Source organism: Heloderma suspectum, chromosome 1 (assembly GCF_057233095.1).
Source record: "Heloderma suspectum isolate Gila_16-S chromosome 1, 16-S_ref, whole genome shotgun sequence".
Classification (NCBI taxonomy): domain Eukaryota; kingdom Metazoa; phylum Chordata; class Lepidosauria; order Squamata; family Helodermatidae; genus Heloderma; species Heloderma suspectum.
The window spans coordinates 172,002,762-172,028,614 of NC_139458.1; the positions used below are offsets into that span (position 1 = coordinate 172,002,762).

The window sequence follows — 25,853 nt, forward strand, 5'->3', positions numbered from 1 at the left end:
AGGCACACTTGGAAGAAACTGATTATCTAGATCCATTTCAGTCGGGCTTCAGGCCTGGGCATGGGACAGAAACGGCCTTGGTCGCCTTGGTGGATGATATGAGGAGGGCTCTGGATAGGGGTGAATGCTCCTTCCTTGTTCTCCTCGACCTCTCAGCGGCTTTTGATACCGTTGACCACGGTATCCTCCTGGACCGCCTGGAGGGGTTGGGCATTGGAAACACTGTATTGCAGTGGTTCCAGTCCTTCCTCTCTGGCAGGTACCAGAGGGTAGCACTGGGAGAGGAGGTTTCGGACCCGTGGCCACTTACTTGTGGGGTGCCACAGGGTTCCATCCTCTCCCCGATGCTATTTAACATCTATGTGAAGCCACTGGGGGCTATCATCAGGAGGTTTGGGGTGCAGTGTCATCAATATGCGGATGACACTCAGCTCTACCTCTCATTCAAATCTTCACCAAGGTTGGCCGTAGAATCCCTGTCCAAATGTCTGGAGACGGTGAGCGGCTGGATGGGGAGGAATAAGCTGAAGCTCAACCCTGACAAGACCGAGGTACTTTTGGTGGGAGACAAGAGGAGGCTGGGGGATGTTGACCTGGTGTTGAATGGGGTACAGCTACCCTTGAAAGACCAGGTCCGCAGCCTGGGGGTCATTTTGGACTCCCAGCTGTCCATGGAGGCTCAGGTGTCAACTCCATCTGATACGGCGGCTGCGCCCCTACCTTCCCGACCATCTGCTCCCATCGGTAGTACATGCCCTGGTCTCCTCTCGTTTAGACTACTGTAATGCGCTCTACGTGGGGTTACCCTTGAAGACGGTTCGGAAACTGCAGCTGGTACAGAACGCGGCGGCTCGCCTGATTAAAGGCAGCCGCCGGCGAGATCACATCACTCCAGTGCTGAAGGAGTTGCACTGGTTACCAGTTGTTTTCCGGGCCAAATTCAAGGTGTTGGTTTTGACCTTTAAAACCCTATATGGTTCCGGCCCAGCCTATCTTAAGGAGCGCCTCCAGCAACACCAGACAGGCCGCTTAACAAGATCAGCCTCGGATGGCCTTCTCTCTGTCCCATCAGCCAGGACAGCTAGACTGGTGGGGACGAGGGAGAGGGCCTTCTCTGTGGTGGCCTCCACTCTGTGGAACTCCCTCCCTAGGGAACTCCGTCATGCCCCCTCTTTAATGAGCTTCCGTCGTGCATTAAAAACGTGGTTGTTCAGGCAGGCATTTGGGGTGGGTTAGGGTATTTTTTTTAAAAAAAATTTATGGTAAAATTTTATTGTTTTATATTGTTTATGGTGGGTTGTACATCGCCCAGAGTGGCTGGGTGACCAGTCAGATGGGCGATTAATAAATTTAATAAATAAATAAATAAATAAATTTAATAAATAAATAAAAATCACCTCACACAGGAAAACAGCCCTTGGAACACAGCGGCAAGTTTTCAGAACACCCCAAGATCCGCCGTTTTGCATATCCACCACAAACATCCCCCAAACTTGCATGCCTGTTTACAAGTAACAGGGTGAGAGGCAGCACAATGCACAAATTCAGCTTGCAGATATACTACTGATGGTCGGTAGAAGGATTTTTTTAAGGAGTGCACTGAGAACACAGTGCAGAAAGAAAGAAAGGTAGGCACACATGCGCGCACATGCACACACGCTCCTTTGTTTGCTTGTGCTCCCTCACTTACTAATTCTCTCTCATTCATACACACACTCACAGACACACACGCACACTCTTTAAAAATAATTCAAAACCCCCAAATAGTCTCATGGTGCTCGTTCCCTTTTCTGCCTCTGCTAGCTACATTCTTGCTCTGCAGCCAGCAGCTAGTAGACCGGATGACCTACTGCTGCTAAGCAGCCACTGAATGGTGGTGGTTCTTTTAAAGATGGTCATGTTGTTGTCGTCTGCTCTACTGCTTGCCACCCAGAGGCTCAGAGAGCCCCGCAGTGCGACCCAATAGCCTGGCTTAGTGCCGCTGCCTCCTTCTGCATAGGCAGAGAGAGCCTCTTTAATTATCTATTTAAAGTTTTAGGGGCTCGGTTTCTTATTGCAGGGAAACAAGTCTTCGCGTGTGCAATTGGTGCATAGGCTCAGTTTGCAAATTGAAGCTACTGCCAGGTTTCGGGAGGAACAGGACAGCCAGAGACAGATGCAACAGAACAAGGAAGCAGCCTTGCAACTTGCAGTTGCAAGCAAAGTGATGGCAAAGTGATGACAATGTCTGTCAGAGGTTTTTGTTGGTGTGTGTATGTATGTGTGTGTGTGTATCCTCTGCAGGGGCATTTATTCCCCCCTCTGTACTATTTACACACCTTACCAGAATAAAGTGTAAATATTACACTGTTGACAGGTTTTTCAGATCGAATATTGAACTTTACCAAACTTGATTTCAGATACATATTTTAAGACTGTTATTTTTTTATTTTAGTTAAATTTGGGTTTGTTTAGATATCCATATTTTTCTTTTTAGGGAATGGCAATGCTCTGTGAAACAATAGAGGAGTGTTGGGATCATGATGCAGAAGCTCGATTATCAGCAGGCTGTGTAGAGGAACGGATTATTCAGATGCAAAGACTAACAAACATTATAACAACAGAAGACATTGTGACTGTGGTCACTATGGTGACCAATGTGGACTTTCCTCCCAAAGAATCCAGTCTATGATAGTTGCACTGGTCCCACATCTTGACCAATAAGACTCTGTGAACTGGAGCTGCTAAGCTAATGGGCCTGTTTCTGGTCAACAGTTTTCTGCTTGAAATGTGGAATGGTAAGTCTGTCTTCGGAGTGTCAGTAGGAAGATGTCTCCTTGCCCTACAGCAGACATGGATCCAGAAGACTTACTGCATTCCTTGCATATGCCTGAAGGACATGGGACTGAGAATATGGCAAAATTGTGTCAACAAATTTATTTGAAGAACATGGACCTATCCTGGCTACTCAAACATTTTAAAAGCTGACATTGTGTTTCTTAACGTGTCAGACTAAGACTAATTCCTTAAAATGAACTACTGCTATTTTTTTTAAATCAAACATTTCATTTCAGATTTAAGAAAAAAGGGTAACTTGTTTTTATTGCATTTGCTGTTGTGTTTATATAAATGACTATTGTAATGCCAATATGACACAGCTTGTGAATGTTTAGTGTGCTGCTGTTCTATGTAATCAAAGTGGGATCTAGCAAAAAGGCTTCCAAGCATTACTTAACCTCCCTCAACAAGGTATACCTCAGTTCCACCTATGCTAAATTGTTGAATTGACAACACTAACAAAACTGAAATAATCGATCCAGATTTTGTACATGATGTATTACAGATTCATGGTGGGTTTTTTTTTTTTTTAAAGATGGTAAGCTGTGCTTCATGCCAACAGTTGATGGCCATTCCTAAAATGGTGTTAGTCTTTCCTTGTTCGAGCTTGTGTATAAAATGTATTGTGTGTTAAATGGTAAACCTCCCCAATTTTTAGTTTAAAGCTTTATTTTACCTCCAGTTCCCCAAATATTGCATACATTTATTTGACTAAATATTTAGGTTTGCTGTGTCTGACGGTAATTTGAAAATGTAAGCATGACTTTTTAAAAAAATTATGAGCTATGGCACTGGAAAGTTCTTGACTTTAATTCTTTTGAAAGAAGCTTTTTCCAATTTTATATATGTTAATGTTCTGACTAGTGTATTTTGTTTCACTAAACAGGATTCAGTGGGTTGTATCCAGATTTGTGTGTGTAACCGGGCTGGCAGAAGCAGACTTCCTGCGGCCTCTTCCCCTCAGCAGCCCCTCCAGCTTTCTGCAAATGCTACACAGAGGAGCTTTGACCCTCTGTATCACATTTGGGGCAGGGTTTTGGGGTGGGGGAATAGCACCATTGCATGTGGCTAAACCTGGATCCAACCCACTTTCCACTGTGTCACTGTTTCAGGATCACCTCAGGAAGCTTCATTACCTAGAACTCCTCACTCTTCATGCGTTGCCTTTTGCAGCTTCACAAGACTTGATTTTTGGTGCCGGCTTGTCAGAGTAATATTTGTCTGTGATGCGTAGGTTTACCTATGGTCACCAAAAAGTTAAAAATACAGCTACACATTTCTTTTTAAAACGTGCTTACCATCAGATATGCAATTATTTCTTTAGAGGTGATAATGTAGCACAGTCTAGCAAAAAAGCCCTACAACTTTAAATTTAAACTACTGTATTCAAGACTTATAGGCATTTAAGATGTCGAGCCTTACTATAAAAAAAACTCTTGGAAAAAGGGCAGTAAGTAGACAGGTGCCAAAGTACTTCTGAAAAGTAATAATACACTACAGTTATTTGATCAGCTACACATATACAGGCCAAAGTAAGTTCGCTCGCTAAAACTAAGTACTGAACCAACAGTAGCCAGTATTATGAGATTCTGGTCAGGTCATTTTTTAATCATGCATTAGATTAATCAATATTTTTTTAATGTCAATCAGTTGTTCACTGTGAATATTCTCTTCTACACAGTTATTTATTAAATCACACTGTTTTCTTACCTACTTATCTCTGGGAGCAAAGAGGAATTATTTATAAACAAGATTTTGGTCACCAAACTCTAAAACAGGGAGAAGGGTAATACCAGAGTTGTTTGTAACTGGCATGCCATGCAGAGATTACTGTTTTGTCTCTTGATTTTATGGTAACCATAAGAACCCCATGACCTAATTGGATTACGGAAACTGTTGGGCACAACATGTTCATTCTGTTTGGTGACAAACATAGGGGGACTGTTTCTTCAATTGCATTTTTGAATTATGGAGGATTATTTGCTTGCTACTAATTTCAGGGCTTGATATAATAACCCTAACTCAAGAAGTCATGTGTAAAAAGATCTGAATGGTTGATACGTTTTGTTTCTCCTCAAAATAGTAGTGTTTATACTAAGAAAATGCAGAAACTATCAGTGGTCATCTAAAAACATGTAAATATAAGAACAATTTCTAATTGAAAATACAAATACTATGTCTTGGGAAATTACCCCTACATTTTCATAGAGCAGCTTTCTATCAAACACAGACTTCCACCAATATGACCTGAGCCAGGAAAGAACTTTTTTCTTGTGTATTTTTGCTAATATGTTTCTGATTCCAGGTCATATGGGGAAAATCATCAAAACTGACAATCAACCAGAGTAATGTCTCTTCGTATTTTTTTAAAAAAATGTCTTTCGAAATCCCCCAAATAACTAGTTTGATTTTTTTAAGAGAATGATGATACCACATGTCAGAAAATACTTTTGGTAGAATCTGTGGAATTGCTAAAATTTACCAAGCTGCTTTGATCCATATTTATAGTAACATCTTGCAGGGAACCTCAACATCTTTGTTTCCAACTTATACAGAAAATGAAGAGGTGGGCAATTTTTTTTAAAAAAGATGCTTAAGCCAAGACCCATTAATAAAAGCCAACGTTAAGTCTGAGCTAGGAAAGATGCTCTGCTTTCTGGCAGATATTGTGACAATTGTTGCTTTTTGTATTTGAATCATACAGCTTGTATGGCCAGCTCTGGTGGTTCACCTTGTATCTTTGACTTGTGAAGAAAAGCTAGAGCTCTGGCTCAAGCTTTCAGTTGTCTTTGGTTTGCCTGTGTCTACTTAGTTGGCTGCCATATAATTGCCACAGGATTTAACAGAATAGCCAGTTTTGTGATCAACTGAAGTCTAAACCCTGCAATCCATTTTGTTTGTGTTAGACGCTAAGAACTTTATATCACATGATGCATGACTACTCTTTGTACAGTTGCTAAATATAACTTAGCATTTCAGAACAGATTGTGCCTCGTAATTGTTGGAGTTATTTGACCTAGCGTTCTCATTCATGGTGATATTCTGAAAATGAGTCTGGATTACAATACACAACTTTATACCTTCTTTGATAGCAAAATCCATGTGGAGTAGCTCTTGCATAACTAAGGTGTAATCAGATGTAGTAGTAATAAATATTATTCATACTACAGTTCTATGGAATAAATTGCTGATTGTAGTTTAACCAAGTGAGGTGACTGATTGGTTGACCTTTTTCCAGTTCTCTTTTTAACCTTTTTAATGCATTTTTATTAGGAATATTTGGTATAAGATACAGAAAGCTATGTACAGAATTATGAGCAAATGATAAAAAATAGTATACTTGTTGGAACACCATTTACCTCAAGATACTCAACCAGCAGTACTTTTTTTTTAATGCACACTCAGTCCATATAAGATGTTACCTCTCAAGATATTGGTAAGCAATTATTTAGCTTTACTCTGTACTTGTCAGTGTTCTGGGCACAGGTTGTTGTACTACTGTCAAATTGCTCTTGCTATTTTTGGCAAGTATTTAAAATAAAATAACCCCATCCTGGATAAAAGTGATTGTGAAATATTGTATAAATGTATGCTTTCTCTTTCCCTATTCCCACAGAAAGACAAATAAAAAATTAAGTGACTACTATGACTTGCATACTTATTTTCCAACTTAGTTCTTCAAAATAAAATACTCTTAAGTTAGAATATGCTATGTTTATATTGCACTTAGATTTTGTTTTGCCATTTGGAAGTGGTAAAAAAGGATGACTAATGGTACTTCAACAGCCTGTACAGATCTTACTAAATTGACAAAAATGACCTAGTCTTTCATGGGACAGAGGGAATCATCTGTAAGAAGCAGAAGTAGTCTTACTTCTATGAAACCTTACATTTGGTGATAGGTTCTTATATGTTCCTATCAGTATAGAGGGGTGCATAATTAAACACATTTATAGGAGCCCTGGCTGGTAGCAGCTGAGCAGAAGAGCTGTACTGGGTAAACCAAAGACTTACCTAATCCAGCATTGTTTGTACAGTGGTCATCCAAATGCCTATGGGTAGCCTAAAACAGGATATAAATGCAGTATCACTCACCTGCTGGTGTTCCCCAGCAAACTAGCATACTGCCTCTGATACTGGAGATTATAGTGACTAGTAGTCACTGATAGCTTTATTCCAATAATTTGTCTAATCAGTGTTGGTGGCCATAAGCAAAAGGGCCACCACTATTTATCTGTCATATACAATGCATTCAGGCAATCCATGGAACTGTATTCACATGGAGAACATAACACAGACCAGGCCCTTGCCAGCCACACTTACCTGGTCCCATAACTGCAAACTGTCTATACATTGCAAAATACAATTGGCACTGAATGGTCCCTCTGAAGCTATTATATTTGAGATACCCTTTCTCTGAAAGAAATCCTCATGCTAGACATATCTTTCTCTGAAAGAAATCAATCTCAGCTATTTTATTGTGTTAATGAGAAAAACCTTGATAATCCCAAAAACCTACAAAACCTACGGCCAATCTATGAGATGAATGAATGGTGAAGTATGTTCTCAAGCAACAGCAGTCATATACAAAGATAGCCATCCTATGGGCAGGGGCCAGCGTAACTTTTCCAGGGACTGATATGGCAAATAACATCTTGCAAGCCACATTTCTGTGATTCTATCTTCCAAGTTTGTAGAAGTGGCTTGGGAACAATCATAAACTGGGCCTTATTCGAGTTGAGCAGTGCTTGCTCCAAATTCAGTCTCGGGCCCAAACTGTGGACTGTGGTGGCAAATCTGTGTGTTCAAAGTGGGCCAGCTCCAATGGTATCTTAAGCAGAGACAAAGACCCTATAATTAAAATGTCAGAAAGACAGAGGTGGTATATTGTCTGCTGGTATGCAGCTTCCAATTAGTGGAGTGAACCCATTAGATTATAATGGAGGATAGAAGACTGAAGAATGGATTTCAGGAATAAATATAGCAAGGAGGTATACCAGTGCTACTCCTAGACACTTAAAACTCTGCCCCTTCAGATGTGATTAGGGGTGTATGAAACCCCGCTTACCTGGCTCCGCCGGGTTCCGCAGGTGGGGGGAGGCGATCCGTTCCTCCCCCCGGAATCCTCGACGGGGGGGGGGGAAGCGATCCGTTCCTCCCCCCTGGAATCCTGCTGGGCTGGCTCCGCTCTGCGGCCAGGCTGTGGAGCTGCCGGCTGGGCCATCCCGCAGCAGGGCCTCCAGCCACTGCTGGGCTGGTGCGGATACAAATAGCATCCTGTGTTGGGGACGCCATTTGCGTCCTATCAGCCCGTGATAGGCTACGTAAATATTTACGTAGCCTATCACGGAAAAAAAAACAGCGAACGCAAATGGCAGCAGCTGTGGCGGCCGCCATTTGCGTTCCCTTTTTTTCCTGCCATGATAGGCTACATAAATATTTACGTAAATGCCGTAGCTGCCGCCATTTGCGTTCCATTAGTTTTGCTGTGATAGGCTACGTAAATACTTACGTAGCCTATCGCGGTTATATGGAAGAAGTGAATGGCGGCCACAGACGTGGCTACCATTCGCAATGCAGTGCAGACAGCAGCAGGTAGGTGCTCCATTCCAGGCCCATTTCGCGGGGGGCAGGCGGGGGAGCTTCGTTCCACCACGGATTTCATGTGGCCGAATGCACTGGCATTTGGCCTCACTGAGATCCGTGGTGGAATTCTCCGCCATGCCTAGATGTGATTGGGAAAGACCTGCAGTTGAAGAAATAGATTTGGCGCCATGGGTAGTTATGTCTGAATAGTGCTTCTGTTCCAGTAAGTAACAAGGCATTCCGGCTATTTTGGGGCCTGTGGAAGATCGCAACTTCTGTACACAATTACTGATGCACAAAGTTATTTGATCGCTTTCATGCTACTGCATTAAAAGTGAGTAAGCATTTAAGTGCATAATCAGCCTAGAATTGCATTAGTTTTTCCTAACATCTTTCATTTGGTGGTCCTGTATTACTGAACAAGCCTATGCTAAAGCCCTCCATTTATAGCTTCAAAGTTGCCCAATGAGATACTCATTTGATGCGGTGGCCCGGCTCTAGACCAAAAGTCAGTGTTGTGTACTCACTCTGCTCTGAAAACTAATAAAAAAGACAACATTGCATAGGACTTGACTGCTGCTACTTCAAATTAACTGCATACAGAGATGCTAATAGTTGTAGCATGAAGGTACAAAAAGGTACATTGAGTATACAAAAAGGCCCATTGAGAGTAATGTATCCTGTTCAGTCAGCGTGCTAAGAAAAATCAATACTGAACCACTTCATTCCCCCTTTTCACACCATTATTTGCTCTTTATTCAATTTGGAGAAGAATGAGAATTTCTAACCTTGTTCAGCCATACTTACAATTCTTCAGCAAACATATCCCCCAACATCTGATTGCAAATAGATTAAAAATGTGCATAAAAATATAGAATGTATCGGGTAAAATTCAATGCAACACTCAAATTTTACTTTGAGAAGACCCATTTAAATGAATGGGACTTAAGTTAGTAATGACTAAGTCCCATTCATTCCAATGGGTCTACTTAAAGAAGGAGTTGCATTGGATTTTACCCAGTTTTAAAAGCACCTGTCAAAGATGATGGAGCATGTATATACCGAAAAGATGCACATTAGGGCAAAACATGAGGTAGTCTTGACACACATAAGCACTAGGAAACAAAGTTTAATTTTCATACATGTATCAATGAGTGGCTAGAATTCTGACTTCCTTGCATTTATGGCATAGCTACTGCTTTACAGTCACTACTGAAAAACAGTTTAGATCCAACATAACTTCTATAGGATTTCAAGGCTAATAATGGGATTTCAAGGCTTATGACTCCTTGGAGCTAGCTGATGGTCTTGAACCATCCACGAGCTAAGGAGTGAATGAATGATAACAGCACAGAATACAATTATATGAAGGCCTACCTCAGTGCTTTGGTAGGAGCCCAGTGGGGAGCACTGGAGAGAAATTTGTATAGTCTGCTAGATAGAACTGATATACAACAGTATAGCTGGGAAAATATTACAGGAGGTATAGGTATGCATGAAAGTGGGATTCCAGGCAGGGTGACTCAGGAAGATAATGATTCAGTACTTTGAAGGCAGGCAATCATTTACAGCAAGGGTGGGGAACCTCAGGTCCAGGGACTAATCCAGTCCTCCTGAGGTTGCCCAGATGGCCCCACCATCACTTCTTTGGTGGTTTAACAGCTTTTGTGCAATTCTTCCCCATTCTAAAAAGCTGAAATGCCTCTCCTAAGGCTAAGTTTTAAGAGTTTTAAGCTAAAATATGCTGGTAGGTTTGGTATTTTGGTCCCACCCATTCCCTTTGCCTTCAGCCCTGCCCACTACTGGAATGCAGCCCCTGACAGCTTCACCAGGATGGAATTCAACCCCAGGGCTGAAAAAGGTTCTCCAACCCAGATCTACAGTAACAGCTTACCATACTGCTTGCCCACATTTGAAGGAATATCCACACCAGCATCAATGTGAAACCCGATGGGAACAAAAACTCAAACAGTCCACATCAGAAATGTACACCTTCTAACCACCAACTAGCTAGACCACAGACTAGCCTGATGGAATTTGGAACAAGGCTGTAGTGTGATCTTAAGAACTTCTGCAATTAATTTAGCCATCAGTTTATAGGAATACTCAAAGGCACTGTTAAGGCATTCGCTTTGCTCTCTGAGCACTAGTTATCTATAATGAAGGCTGAAGTTCTGCAATATGATACGGTCAAATTTTAAACTACCAATTTCAGTGTAAACTTCTCCAAGGCTCAGCTGCTTACTCACATAAGCCCTTCTGCAGTTTAGATCAGCATTCCTCAACCTGGTGCCCTCCAGATGTTTTGGAGTACCACTATCAGCACCCCTGACCACTGGCCGTGCTGGCTGGGTTGCTTGTAATTGAATTCCAAAACATCTGGATGGCACCAGGTTGGGGAAGGCTGGTTTACATAACCACTGTCAATGTTATATTCACATTGATTTTTTTTTTCTAACTATAGCCCAAAGACTAGAAGCAGTGGAGTAGAAATACCCATATTCCGAGAATGTACACATATGGTGTTCCTGATCACCAAGCCACCGTGTCCATCAGGCTATACTACATCAGTGCCAAGGCACTGAAACAGCTGTCCTTCAACAAAATCATTTACCATCAACCTCTAAAGTCTTGATAAATACTTCAGTAGAACAGTAAGGTGCAGTTTAACAGAACACAAACCATTTCACTAACTCGGCTGATAGCCAGCAGAAGAGAATTTGACACAGTTACAGAACATTCCCCTTTGCTGGGGATCAAACAGCAACCCTTCCATCTGTATACATATTGGGAAAAGCATAAATGGCAGGCAATGACAACAATAATCTAAACAGAACCAAAATGAAATATTATTTTGATTTAATTTAGGACATTGAAAACAATTGGAATAGGCTAGATTTCTGATTGAGGTAAAAATTATTTACTTCCCTGGAAACTTTTTGTTATTTGTTAAAGAAAAACAGGACCTCTGATGTTTTACAAAAGAACATTCTGTAGAAGAAAAACATGCATATTTTCAAGTGTTGCCTTTCAATTTGTAACAGTGATTCCTAGCCTGGTGAATTATCAACTGTGACTTTCATAAGGTCCACACTTCTGAAGTCCACAATCAGTTTACTGACGACATAGCCCATTGTTTGACGTCTGTTGGGCAATTTGGGTAGACCTGCAAAGCATCCATGATTTGGCTGTTGTCTAAAAGCAGTTTCATTAATATGTATTCTCTCTGTGCACAGATAGATGGCCCTTCAACCGGTTTTATCAACTCAAGATGCTGCAAATGTTCAAAAGCCTAAAAATAAAAGAACCCAAACAAATTTAGTCATTTCCCATTATTCTTCACAAGCAGAGAAATTCTCAAGTACAACTCCAATTAAAAAAATACTTCGGTAACAAATCTTCAGTAGACCAACCATAAAGTTATGTTTAATTGTGGATTTTGGAATTTCTCATGGAACAGTGCAGCTACCTTTGTTTTCAGTAGTAAAGTTTAACCTTAAATTAGAATTAAGATCCATCTAAACCAGGCCTTTACTTTATGCTACTAATTTAGCCTCACTCTCAAAAGGATATTTTACATTTAGGACTAGAAGTTACAGGAAATGCATATAATGGAAGCTACACAAATGCATGTAATGTACACTAGAGGGCATCACAGTACCACACAATGCAAGAAGGCTCAATTGATCAAGTATGATCCTCAACATCAACAAGACTTCATTATCTAATTTTTAAATATTTAGCTAAATATTACAGCTTCACTACTTCTATCATACAGTGATTTCAAACTATTTATTGCCTGTGGCAGTAAAACAACAATCATGTTTTCCAAGAATACAAATAGTTTATACATACCTTCATAACAACAGGCTTCTCAAAATTGTACACAGTATGTGCTTTCCTCTGAACAAACTTCTGATATTCTGCATTAACAAACATATATTATACTTCTGTTTAAGAAATAAACCACTTATTTTTATAAATAATGTGATGTCAGCTCACCATTATAAATCATCTGAAAATTAAATGCTTCTCCTTCATAAATATCATTTAAATGTTTCATAGCTATTATGAGGCAGAATTCCAGCACAGATAGACCTATGAGAGAAAGATGACAGTAGTTAAACCTTTTATTTCATGGATGTCACCGGCAATGTGAGATTACATTGTGAGTTATATTTCTCCTTCTTTTATACCTTGAACATGAAAGCGAAGTAAATTTGAACTTCAAAAGCAAATGCAGCAAAACAAGTCTACTTGGGAAAAAATGTCTACATGTTCAAATTTATTTCTAAACAATTTTCACAGTGGGTTATCCAAACACATCGAGTTTTCCTCCACAAGAACATCAAGACACAGAACTTTGCATGAAGACAGTAAGTTTTTAGCATGCACAAAGCTTTAAATACACACATCTGCTCATTTTAACATTTTTCTAGATGGCAAGCTAATCTGAAATGTTAAGGGACCTATACTTTGATTGAACTAGGGGGAAGGCACTGGAAGAGAGAGCACTGTTTTGTAATGAAGAACTACAACCAGTTTGAGGGAGAGGAAGAGCTTGTACAATTGCAAGATAGCTGGCATTGTGGGAGTGCAAGGGGAGCACTGGAAAGATGCAGGGACTATGACAGACAATTGTCTTTTATTTTAACTATCAAACTCTTGTTATGTAAAACTGCAGACAGCACAAGAGCCCAAGATGCAGCATTATACAAAGATTTTCCAAACCCAAGTAATATGCTGGCAATGTTCCCTAATCAGAGGGAAATAACTTCCTTTGAAATTTCCAATGAGCTGGAAGAGCATATTGAGACCTGATTCTTCTGAAGGCCTCAACAGTGATGCAAATGCACAACTGGTTCCTTCAAAATAATCTCCAGCACAGCAAAACTCTTCAGTAATGCCGTGGAGAAGTTTATTCTGCTATGCATGGTAACGTATACTGTGCTGGTAGGACATAAGCAGGGTTTCTTTGCTATACAGTTAATACTCACTTATACCATAAAGCAATATTAATATTAACAGCCTAAGGAAGTATGCGCCTGAAGGAAAAAATGCAGAAAGGAATGCAGAAAAGCCTACACAGAGAGATATTCTTCAGCAGTAAAACAATACAGGTACCATGAAGATGACTACTTGCCAAGTAGTGATGCTGTAGGGAAGATAAAGGTTCAGTACAGACTTCATGGCCTAATTTGGCCATCAGAAATGTGCTCAGTGTCACATTTTCTTCCTGCACTTTGCATTTTCCAATTCCCTCCTGCATTTTCATGTTTTGAAGTGGTTTTCTGAAGGCTATAATTACTGCAAGCCATGTTTCCAATTCTGATTTGAAGGCAAAATATGGTTAGCGGTAAACGTAGTTTGTTCAGTTTGGACATCACTGTGAACCAGAAAATGCACAGGAGAAAGCATACGAGCAGAGAGCATGTTCCAAACGGCCAAATCATGGTTTGGACATGGTCTGAATTGTGTCAAAGAAACTACATTACATCAAGTGTTTGTCCTGTACATTTTAGAGCTTCAAGATTATCCACCATGGCACCTATAAGGAAGTTCACATTCATTAAGACTGCAAATAAATACTGTCTTACCATGAACAATATTGGCTTTCGAGTCCATTCTACAGAGAGTACTTGCTTCAAGAAGGTCTGAGACACTGATACATGGGTGAGACACAGTTACATTACTTAAAGCAAGCATCTGCAAGCAAAATGTTAAAAAAAACTATTTAACTGCTTATTACTAAATACAATCCATAATAATTCACGACAGAAAATATATTGTGGTAATCAACTGACAGTATTACTGCAGGTTCCAATCTACAATACTGTACACTGGTTGCACTGACTAGTTTTAAGAACTTTGACAAGCTTAGCTATTAATGAAACAATTATTAAATCATTTATTATTTAAAGACTCCATTAAGCAATTCTGGAAACAGTACATAATATCTAGCAGGGTAATGCACATGTAATGCACAGACTGAAGGCAAAAGGAGAAGGGGATGGCAGAGGATGAAATGGCTGGATAGCATCACCGATGCAATGAATATGGACTTGAGCATGCTCCAGGAGAGAGCGTAGGACAGGAAGGCCTGGGGTGCTATGGTCCATGGGGTCACGAAGAGTCGGGCATGACTGAACGACTGAACACCAACAACAATGCACAGAAACTAAATGCAATGTACCAGACCAAACACAGCTTGAATGAACACAGAACAAGTTGATTGACTACATTATAAAGATGGCTGTCCCTAAGAATGCAAGGTATATTTAACAAGAGGCTGAGACACAATGTCCTGGCCTTCAGAAAACATGATTTATAAATCAGGAACAAGCACTGGGCCCACATGCTCCTTGCCTCCTGTACCTGCTTCAGTGTGGTGATCCTGGTCTTTTATTTTATCTGTTGTAGTCATCTTTGGATCCACTGTTTTAAATAATTATTGGCCAGTGTCAAACATTACATTTTTGGTAAGCTGCCTGAATACATAGTGCTGACCAAACTCCAAGAATTCCTAGATGAAACTTATTATCTGGAACCATTTCAGTCTGGCTTCAAGCCTTGATCATCCTAGTAACTGCTTTCGCTGGGAGGAAGACAAGAAGGGTGCGTCCTTATTGGTTCTGCGGGACATCTCAGTGGCTTTCAGTACCATCGACCATGGTATTCTTTTGGGCTTCCTTGCAGGGATGGGTCTGGGGAGACTGTTTTGCAGTGGCTCTAGTTCTTCCTTATGGGTAGGTTTTAGAAGGTGATGCAGGGGGACTTGTGCTCAACCCCTTCGCCTATGGGGTCCCACAGAATTCAATATTGTCCCCTATGCTTTTCAATATCTACATGAAACCACTAGGAGAGATCATTCTGGAAAGGGGAGTGGGTTTTCATTGAGAAGAAAAGAAAGGTTCCTCCTGTGCACGCAGTGGGTCATTACTGACCCCTAGAGGGATGCCGCTTACACTGGTGTTTTCCATTGTTTTCCGACTATAGCGGGGTGGTTTGCCATTGCCTTCCCCAATCGTGACTACCTTTCCCCCAGCAAGCTGGGTACTCATTTTACCGCCCTCGGAAGGATGGAAGGCTGAGTCGACCTGAGCCGGCTGCCCGAGACCCGGCTTCTGCTGGGATCAAACTCAGGTCATGGGGAGAGTTTCAGTTGCAATACTGCCGCCTACGACTCTGCGCCACACTAGGCTCTGGGTTTTCATTAGCATGCTAATAATACTCAGTCTATATTTCTTTTGCGTCATATTCTGGAGAAGCCATGGAGAACTCTGAATCAATGCTTGGAATTAGTGATGGACTGGACAAGGGTCAACTAACTGAAATTAAATGTGGACAACTAAGAGGTGCTACTGGTTAAGAAATGTACCAGCCCAGGGATAGGATGTCAGCCTGTTCATTATGGGTTTGCACTCCCCTGAAACAGTCAGGTTTGTAGCTTGGGAGTTCTCCTGGATCCAGCCGTATTATTATTATTATTAATATTACTATATCGCCCCATAGCCGAAGCTCTCTGGGCCATTTACAGTGATTAAAACATTAAAATACAGTATGTTGTTGTTCAGTCGTTAAGTCGTGTCCGACTCTTCGTGACCCCATGGACAATATACAAAGTTTAAAAGCTCGATGCTTGATGTTATTAGATGCTTGAGCATCAGCTGTGGCCAGGAGTACTTTTGCTCAGCTTCAGCTGGTGCAGCAACTGTATCTGTTTCTTGTACAGTCAAACACTCATTAGTTACACCTTAATTGGATTACTGCAATATGCTCTACATGCTCTCTCTCTCCCTCTCTCCTCCCCCTTAAAAATGGCAACCTGCACCAAAATGGCGTTTTGAAATGTGGACAAAGCACTAACCCAAAAGGAAACCAAGGGTAAATCAGGGGACCACCCCCAATTAATTTTCCAATTCCCACCCAGATCCTGCTCTAAAACTGAATGAATTCCCCTTGAATTAGGGGATTAGGAAGGAAAGTAGCAGGAAGACAGGTAGGTAGGTAGGAAGGGAGGAAGGAAGGGGCAGGTTGTGGGGATCTGAAGAAGGTAGAACTGGGCAGCATGCAGGAGACAGAAGGGAACTAGAAAGATAAAGAGGGAAAGCTGGTGAAGGTAGGCAAGGGGTGAAAAGATGGCTCTCCCCTCCTTTCTCTACTCTGCAGTTTCTGGAGCTGTCTTGCTATGTGGTGGGAATTTATGATTTTTCCTTCAAACCCCTCCCCCAGAGAGAGAGAGAGAGAGAGAGAGAGAGAGAGAGAGAAAGCACAAGCAGAGCACAGACTAGGAATCTCACAATATTGGACCACAATCCAGGGCAGGGAGTCACACAAAGATCAGGAGGAGCCATTACACACACACACGATCAGGATCTAACACATACTTGGGAGTACCTGGAGAAGGACCTCTTTTCTAGATTGTTTAAACTTTTAAGAGAGCAAAACCACTTTTTTCTCTTTCTTGCCCACTCATCTCTCCCTACTTCCCATGTACACACTCACGGGAAAAAGGCAGGGGGAATCGCAGCATATGGGCTGCAAGGGCTGCAATCCCCTTTGAAGATTGCTCCCTGTATGTTATTTAAGCTGAGGGGAAAACCTTCTATTGGCAGCAGTACACACACACACACACACACACACACACACAAAGTTTTTCTTTCTATTCATGATTAGAATTATCAGCTGATCTGCAGGTCTAACAATAAAAACATGAATCAGAATATAAGAGATTAATAGGTCAAGATTCTCTTACCAACAACATGGAGACGCACCGCAGGTCTTTACTATAATGGAACTGATTTTGCAGTACGTCTTGAACCTTCTGGTCTTCTAACAGAGACTAAAATGGATTTTTGATAAATTAATGATTTGTAAAAGAACAGTCTTTAACCACATTTTTTAAAAAAATCTTTATTCAGTCATGGAAGGAGCAATCCTATGTCCCCTAGAAAGCATCTCAGGCACATAGGATATTTTGGCTTCCTGGATCCAAGGCCAGAGACAGTGCTCCGACCTTGGAACCAGTAAACCCAGCTCCCTGCCCTCTCGCAGCTGGCATGGAGAAAACCGCACCTGCTGCTTCTATGAGTTCATAAATGGGGCCTCGTAGAGGGATTAAAGGGGTGTGTTGGTGGGTGGAGAGGAGACTTGGGACAGGGGGTGGGGGGAACAGAGCTGTTCCCAGCCTCTTTCCTTCCCCCTCCTTGAAGCCTCTGCAAGATGGCTGAAAACACCCATTTAGCTAATATGCAAAGTGGGAGGCACAACACAACATGGCTCCAGCTCTGCATTGGATATACGCATGTCTCCACGTTTGGAGGCTGGCAAGTATCCAGGGTGGATCTGACAGGATTGTGCCCAAAGACTTTTTGCATGGCACCCATAGACAACCCTCAAATAACCCATGGCTTGATTTAGGGTTATTTGAGGGGTGTCTAATGCTCAAACAACCCCTGCCACCTGGGTTCGCACAGCGAACCCAGAACTCACTCTAACAAGCTGAGTACCTGTGGGCACCATGCATAATAGTGCCATGGGCACCCAAGACAACACAACAGTCCCCACAGCTCAATTAAGCCATGGTGGGCTGTCACATCATGCGGATGCTCTCAGTGGCCACGTTCAGATGTCACTTTACGCCTTAAATGGTGGCTTAATAAGCTACTCACTGTAGCTTATTAGTAGCTGCGGTCCTCCTACCTGAGCAGTGGCGCTGTTTCACCCATTGACAAAGGAGCAAAAATCCCAGGTGACTCACAAAGGGCCGAAAATCCCGGGTGCACCAAAGGGGCCACCCCTAGTCAGGAGGCACCCGATGTGCCATCAAAACCCTGCATGATCACTCACCAATAAGCGAAAATCCTGTGTGCACCAAGAAAGGGGTGGTGGCTATAAAACCTCAGAGGTTTGCAGGACTGGGACCAAACCTCATACAGAGCTGTAGCGCTCATTTGCTCATGCTCTATAGTACTTTCTCACTAAAGTGGAATTGCACATTTCTCCTCATAGCCATTAGTGGCACAGAAGCTTTAATGTGTTCCTAATACCACAATTGTGAAAACTTGCAAATGTGCAAAAGAAAAAAAAGAGGAACAGAAGTAACTGCAGAATAGGGGAAAATGTGGAAATTAGGGAAAAACATGCTCACTTTTTCCCCATCCAAGCAAATTGTAAGGGAGTTTCCATTAACACAGAGAACTCCCACGAAAAACAGAGTGACAGCAGTGATTTGAACTGCTGTTGCCACAGGACATTGTAAGCAAGCAAAATAACCCATGGTACCCAACAGATGCAGACTGTGGATTATCAGAGTAGGTTATTTTGGCCAAATAAGCCATGGTGGATTTTAAAATTCCCAACAGACAACACGATAACCCATGATGGGTTAAATAAGCCATCGTGTGAACCCAGTCTATGAATTGTTGCAATTAACACAAAAAATGTGAGTTTGAGAGCAAGTTCAGAAAAATATTTCCAGTTAGTTTTGCAGGAGCAAATAAGATTATCGGGAGGGTGGAGAAAAATAAAAAAAATAAAAATTTCCCTTAATATTTTGTATTTTTAATTTAATTATAAAATTATCTTAAATAACTAAGTTATATATTCTGAATAAGCATGTCAGTACTGCTATTACAGAGAAACGCTATGGGGGAGGGGGGGAGGGAGACAGAGAAACCTTTTCCAAAGCTGTGTTGACTCACGCCACCAGGATGAAAAGAGTGTGGCTTTTCTGTTTCTTTTTTACTATTCCCCCACCCACACACACACTGATTCAAATGAACTTCAATTGAATCTAGTTAAGTCCTTCTGCTGATGTAACTGTTTGACAGTGGAACAGGGATGAGGGTGTTTCCACCTCCCTCCTGCAGGGACAGAGGTTTATAGGAACTTTAGAGCAGATTTAGGGTGCATGGAGGGAAGAACAAATCTCACTGACATTGTATTTTGCCCTACATTGCAGGCATAGTTCTCCCCTCATTTCAGGGGCACAAGAGGGTTTTGGATCCCGTGGATCCACAGCCTCTTATTGCACAGCCACAGAATGCCTCTTTTTTGTGCTAACAGAATTCTGGAATTGGAGAAGCAATGGTTGTGGACTATTTCATGCTCTCATGGCAGCAGCCTGGGTGGTCGGGTCTCCCTCTCTCTGAGGGCAGATATCTCTCCATTTGCAAATGACTTTCCACTTACACATGGGACCTTTGGATCCAAGCCAGTGTACAATTTGAAATATATAATTACCACACTGGAAACAAGAATATATGCTCTCAATATATTTCTTTATGTCACACAAGCACTGCTGCTCTGCAGTTTATTTGAAGATCTTCAGAAAGACAATTCATTACTTGTTTATTTTAGCTTTTATTTCAATTATTTATTTATTTATTTATTTCATTTCTATACTGCCCAATAGCCGAACTACCTGTATGTTCTTATTCCACTTCTGAGTAAAGGTCTTGTCTGGAAATTCTGGAGGCAGGGATAGCTGTTCTTTACAAATATTCATATATTTTTTAAAATCAAAGGAATTCATTAAGTATATTTGCCGGTGTGAAAATCTTGACTTCACTCTCTTCTCCATGAGTTCTAGAATATCCTAGTAAAATAATTACAAATACAGCTTTCAATTTTATCATTTAACCTAGGCATACAAGACATCTGCAATTTCAGACTTTTAATGTATGCATTCAAATGGTCATTCTGCAGTTTTCAAATGTTTAAGTATAACTTTGAGCTCAATTCATGTGCTTAAAAGGATTCATTAACCAAGCTACTTACAAAAGACCTTTGTAAGTATTTCTTACACCTGCACTTCCATCCTGGAGATTTCAGCCACTATGAAACATTTAGAATAACTTTCAGTTTACTAGACAAATTCACACTGGGAACTCACTGAAACTATTAAATGTATCTATGATCAATTAAGCTGAAGAGATCTTTCCTGTTGAGGTATTTCAGATCTCTCTTTTTTCAAGAGGTACAGAATCTTTTTAACCTGCAGATACTATTGACAGCATAATTCTATGAAGTTATTTTAACTGCAGCTGCACACACAGAAAGTTTTAATTGTGGCTAAAGCAGCAGCCAAACCTTCATAACTGAAGCAGACTCACAGTTATTAAAAGCTTCCTTACTCACCCTTAAACAGTGCCTCTAATCAACTGGACAAATTTCTTCAGAAATCATTACCTGAACTTACATGCAATAGTGGTGACATATATTGAGAAACCTAATCCCATCTTACCAGTCTACAAGTCAGACCAACAACAGCTATAGGCGTCTGCGCTGACTGTGCTATATCAAAGAGGTTATACAGCAATGCCTGGTTCTTATGAGAAACAAACAGATCAAACTCATCTAGTATGAACAGCACTGGACAGCTGAGGGCACGGTCACCTAAAAGAGAAATAAAATTGATAAATAATAAGACTCTCAATGGATTAAATACGTTTTAGATAATTCAGCTGCTTTTTAATGTACTTTTAAATTTGCATGTAACCAAATCCTCTATATAACTGAAATGTAATTTACAATTTAACAAAATCTAACATTCATTGATAGAAGAGAAAGCCATCTAACCATCAGCCAGATCCGGCTGAACATCAGGAAAAACTTTCTGACCGCTAGAGCAATTCGGCAATATAATCAATTACCTAGGGAGGTGGAGGGCTCTCCCACACTGGAGGCATTCAAGATGAATCTGGACAGCCATCTGTCAGGGATGCTTTGACTTAGATTCCTGCATTGAGCAGGGGGTTGGACTTGACAGTCTTATAGGCCCCTTCCAACTCTACTATTCTATGATTCTACAATCACCCTTTCTTCCTTTGTTACATCAAAACACCAGAACAGCCTCAAAAAACAAACTACTTATTTAAAACTATTTTTAGCCACTTTTAAGGGTGGAATTTTCCCAAGGTGGCATTTAAAAGCAATGCAAAACAATTCAATAAAACCAGCAGCCCAAAAATTAAGAAAAGGCAGCACGATGGGTCTTTCCTGAAGAACTGCAAAGAAAGGGCCTGATGACTCTCCAATGGAAGCTCATTCCAGAGATGAGAGGCCACTACCAAAAAAGCTGCTAAGAAGTACTCCTAGCCACTGCCACCACCTGAGATCCCCCAGTAAGTGCTGAGTTCAAGAGCAGACCCGAACTGTGCACTTGGTCCTCCAAAGGGAGTGAAATCCCATCTAAAACCAGATTTTTTTTTCTACTATTCAGCCCGGCTGATTTTACTACCCATTGTGACTCTGTCTTGTCTGGATTAAGTCTTAGCTTTGTTTGCCTTCATCTATCCTAAAACTGCCTTCATACACCAGTTCAAGAGCTCTAGAGCCTCCCTAGGTTCATTAGATAGAAACAAGAGGTGAGTGTCATCCATATACCGATGGCACTTCAACCCAAACCTCTGAATGACTTCCCCAATGGTTTCATGTACACCAGGGGCGCACAGGCTTTTTGGCCCCAAAAGTTGTGATGCCAAGTCAGGAGCCACACCATGCACACATACATGAACGCCCACCAGCGATCCTGATGCAAATTGTTCTTTCCTTGCTGCTAGAAGTGGCAAGGAATGAGAGATCTCTACCAGGATCTCTAGGGAAGAGGTGAGAGCCTTATCACTAGCCCTTCCTGCAGTGATCTGTATGAAGAAATTGGCTGGAAGGGTGGATTTGTTGTTGGTGGTTGGGGGTGTTGAGACCCTGGGGGCCACAGGTTATGCATCCTTGATAAAAAGCCCCAACCCCCACACCTTCAGTGATTAAAATGTGCTTTCACAATTCTTCAGCTAAATGTTTGTATAACTGGCCTCCTAATTGTAGCCCTAATAGGTATTTTCCAGACCATTTACCCCTAAAGACACAACATATGAAAGACTATGGGAAAATGTTAATAACCTTATATGATATTTGTTAATTTTATAACCTTCAATTATTACTACAAAATACAACCAGAGATAAAAAAGATGGACATCAGTTCAGAACTTTCATAAATTTATTTGTTGTTGTTGTTGTTCAGTCGTTCAGTTGTGTCCGACTCTTCGTGACCCCATGGACCATAGCACGCCAGGCCTTCCTGTCCTGCGCTCTCTCCCAGAGCGTGCTCAAGTTCATATTCATTGCATCCGTGATGCTATCTAGCCATCTCATCCTCTGCCGTCCCCTTCTCCTTTTGCCTTCAGTCTTTCCCAGCAACAGGGTCTTTTCCAGGGAGTTTTCTCTTCGCATTAGGTGGCCAAAATATTGGAGCTTCAGCTTCAGTATCTGTCCTTCCAATGAGCACTCAGGGTTGATTTCCTTTAGGATGGACTGATTTGACCTCCTTGCAGTCCAGGGGACTCGTACGAGTCTTCTCCAGCACCACAGTTCGAAAGCATCAATTCTTCGGCGCTCAGCCTTCCTTATAGTCCAGCTCTCACAGCCATACATTACTACTGGGAAAACCATAGCTTTGATTAGACGGACCTTTGTCGGCAAGGTGATGTCTCTGCTTCTTACTATGCTGTCTAGGTTGGCCATAGCTTTCCTCCCAAGGAGCAAGCGTCTTTTAATTTCATGGCTACAGTCACCGTCTGCGGTGATCTTGGAGCCCAAGAAAGTAAAATCTGTCACTGCTTCCATTTCTTCCCCTTCTATATGCCAGGAAGTGATGGGGCCAGATGCCACGATCTTAGTTTTTTTAATGTTGAGTTTCAAACCAGCTTTTAAACTCTCCTCTTTCACCCTCAACAAGAGGCTCTTGAGATCCTCTTCGCTTTCTGCCATTAGGGTGGTATCGTCTGCATATCGGAGGTTATTGATAATTCTCCCAACAATCTTAATTCCGACCTCTGATTCATCCAACCCGGCATTTCTCATGATGTACTCTGCATATAAGTTAAATAAGCAGGGTGACAATATGCAGCCTTGTCGTACTCCTTTCCCAATTTTGAACCAATCGGTTGTTCCATGTCTGGTTCTTACTGTTGCTTCTTGACCCTCGTACAGGTTTCTCAGGAGACAGGTAAGGTGGTCTGGTACTCCCATCACTTTAAGAATTTGCCAGAGTTTGTTGTGATCCACACAATCAAAGGCTTTAGCATAGTCAATGAAGCAGAAATAGACGTTTTTCTGGAATTCTCTTGCTTTCTCCATGATGCAGCGAATGTTGGCGATTTGATCTCTAGTTCCTCTGCCTCTTCGAAACCCAGCTTGTACTTCCGGTAGTTCTCGGTTCGCATACTGCTGAAGCCTAGCTTGTAGGATTTTGAGCATCACCTTGCTGGCATGGGAAATGAGCGCAATTGTGCGGTAGTTTGAACACTCTTTGGCGTTGCCCTTCTTTGGAACTGGAATATAAACTGACCTTTTCCAGTCTTGTGGCCACTGTTGAGTGTTCCAGATTTGTTGGCATATTGAGTGCAGCACTTTAACAGCATCATCTTTTAGGATTTTAAATAGCTCGGCTGGAATACTGTCATCTCCGCTAGCTTTGTTGTTACTAATGCTTCCTAAGGCCCACTTGACTTCACTCTCTAGGATGTCCGGCTCAAGTTCAGTGACCGCACTATCATGGCTATCAGGGACATTCAGATCTTTCCTGTATAGTTCTTCTGTGTATTCTTGCCACCTCTTCTTAATCTCATCTGCTTCTGTTAGGTCCCTGCCTTCTTTGTCCTTTATCATGCCCATCTTTGCACAAAACGTTCCCTTGAGATCCCAATTTTCTTGAAGAGATCTCTAGTCTTTCCCATTCTGTTGTTTTCCTCGATTTCTTTGCATTGTTCATTTAAGAAGGCCTTCTTGTCTCTCCTTGCTATTCTCTGGAACTCTGCATTCAGTTGGGTATATCTTCCCCTTTCTCCCTTGCTTTTCGCTTCCCTTCTTTCATGAGCTACTTGTAAAGCCTCATCAGACAGCCACTTTGCTTTCTTGCATTTCTTTTTCTTTGGGATGGATTTCGTTGCTGCCTCCTGAACAATGTTACGGACCTCCGTCCATAGTTCCTCAGGCACTCTGTCTATCAGGTCTAATCCCTGAAATCTATTCCTCACCTCCGCTGTATATTCATCAGGGATATGATTTAGGTCATACCTGAACGGTTTAGTGGTTTTCCCGACGTTCTTCAATTTAAGCCGAAATTTTGCAAGAAGCAGCTCATGATCTGAGCCACAGTCAGCTCCAGGTCTTGTTTTTACTGACTGTATGGAGCTTCTCCCCTTCATGGATCACTGCCTTGTTGTGGCGAAGGGGCTTGCGTAACTCAGTGAAGCCATAAGCTATGCCGTGCAGGGCCACCCAAGACGGACAGGTCATGGCAGAGAGTTCTGACAAAATGTGGTCCACTGGAGAAGGAAATGGCAACCCACTCCAGTATTCTTCCCAAGAAAACCCCATGGAACGTATCACAAGGCTAAAAGATATGACGCCGGAAGATGAGCCCCTCAGGTCGGAAGGTATCCAATATGCTACTGGGGAAGAGCAGAGGGTATTTCCAAGTAGCGCCAGAAAGAGTGAAGCGGCTGGGCCAAACCCGAAAGGACACTCAGCTGTGGATGTGTCTGGCGGTGAAAAGAAAGTCAGATGCTGTAAAGAACAATATTGTTTAGGAACCTGGAATGTCAGATCAATGAATCAAGGTAAGCTGGAGGTGGTCAAACATGAGATGGCAAGATTGAACATCGACATCTTGGGAATCAGCGAACTAAAATGGACAGGCATGGGCAAATTTAATTCAGGTGACCATCATATCTACTATTGTGGGCAAGAATCCCTTAGAAGAAATGGAGTAGCACTCATAGTCAACAAAAGGGTGGGAAAAGCAGTACTGGGGTACAATCTTAAAAATGATAGAATGATCTCAGTACGAATCCAAGGCAAACCATTCAACATCACAGTAATTCAAGTCTATGCCCCAACCACTGAGGCCGAAGAAGCTGAGGTTGATCGGTTCTATGACGACCTACAACACCTTCTAGAACTAACACCAAAACAAGATGTCCTCTTCATCATAGGGGATTGGAATGCTAAAGTAGGAAGTCAAGAAATCACCGGGATAACAGGCAGGCATGGCCTTGGTGTACAAAATGAAGCAGGACAAAAGCTAATAGAGTTTTGCCAAGAGAACATGCTGATCATAGCAAACACTCTTTTCCAACAGCACAAGAGGCGACTCACATGGACGTCACCAGATGGTCAATATCGAAATCAGATTGATTATGTCCTTTGCAGCCAAAGATGGAGAAGCTCCATACAGTCAGTAAAAACAAGACCTGGAGCTGACTGTGGCTCAGATCATGAGCTGCTTCTTGCAAAATTTCGGCTTAAATTGAAGAACGTCGGGAAAACCACTAAACCGTTCAGATATGACCTAAATCATATCCCTGATGAATATACAGTGGAGGTGAGGAATAGATTTCAGGGATTAGACCTGATAGACAGAGTGCCTGAGGAACTATGGACGGAGG

At 41.8% G+C, this 25,853-nt stretch overlaps 2 protein-coding genes across 21 annotated transcripts in view; one reads left to right on the plus strand and one right to left on the minus strand.

The window, feature by feature from the left end:
• The window catches only part of ACVR2A (activin A receptor type 2A), a 65,105-nt gene extending 58,642 nt beyond the window's left edge, over nucleotides 1–6,463 (plus strand). The window contains exons 11-12 of one of the 2 annotated variants that reach the window (XR_014784325.1): nucleotides 1,407–1,628; nucleotides 2,477–6,463. Coding sequence is in view for 1 of the 2 variants with exons in the window: in XM_084810024.1 (XP_084666150.1) it covers nucleotides 2,477–2,671 (195 nt within the window). In the remaining variant the exon portion in view is untranslated. The remainder of the gene's footprint in view (nucleotides 1–1,406; nucleotides 1,629–2,476) is intronic. The other variant, XM_084810024.1, reaches the window with a different exon arrangement.
• Nucleotides 6,464–9,130: 2,667 nt separating this feature from the next.
• Nucleotides 9,131–25,853, minus strand: part of ORC4 (origin recognition complex subunit 4) — a 34,788-nt gene continuing 18,065 nt past the window's right edge. For 10 of the 19 annotated variants that reach the window (XM_084810098.1, XM_084810063.1, XM_084810168.1 and 7 more), the window contains 7 exons: nucleotides 20,651–20,802; nucleotides 19,829–20,002; nucleotides 17,159–17,245; nucleotides 14,001–14,109; nucleotides 12,406–12,501; nucleotides 12,259–12,326; nucleotides 9,131–11,695 (listed from right to left, as the gene is read on the minus strand). In XM_084810098.1, the coding sequence (XP_084666224.1) occupies nucleotides 11,513–11,695; nucleotides 12,259–12,326; nucleotides 12,406–12,501; nucleotides 14,001–14,109; nucleotides 17,159–17,245; nucleotides 19,829–20,002; nucleotides 20,651–20,802 (869 nt within the window). In that variant the 3' untranslated portion in view covers nucleotides 9,131–11,512. Of the gene's footprint in view, nucleotides 11,696–12,258; nucleotides 12,327–12,405; nucleotides 12,502–13,546; nucleotides 13,732–14,000; nucleotides 14,110–17,158; nucleotides 17,246–19,828; nucleotides 20,003–20,650; nucleotides 20,803–25,853 lie in introns of all 19 variants that reach the window. The other 9 variants (XR_014784328.1, XR_014784340.1, XM_084810151.1 and 6 more) reach the window with 7 other exon arrangements.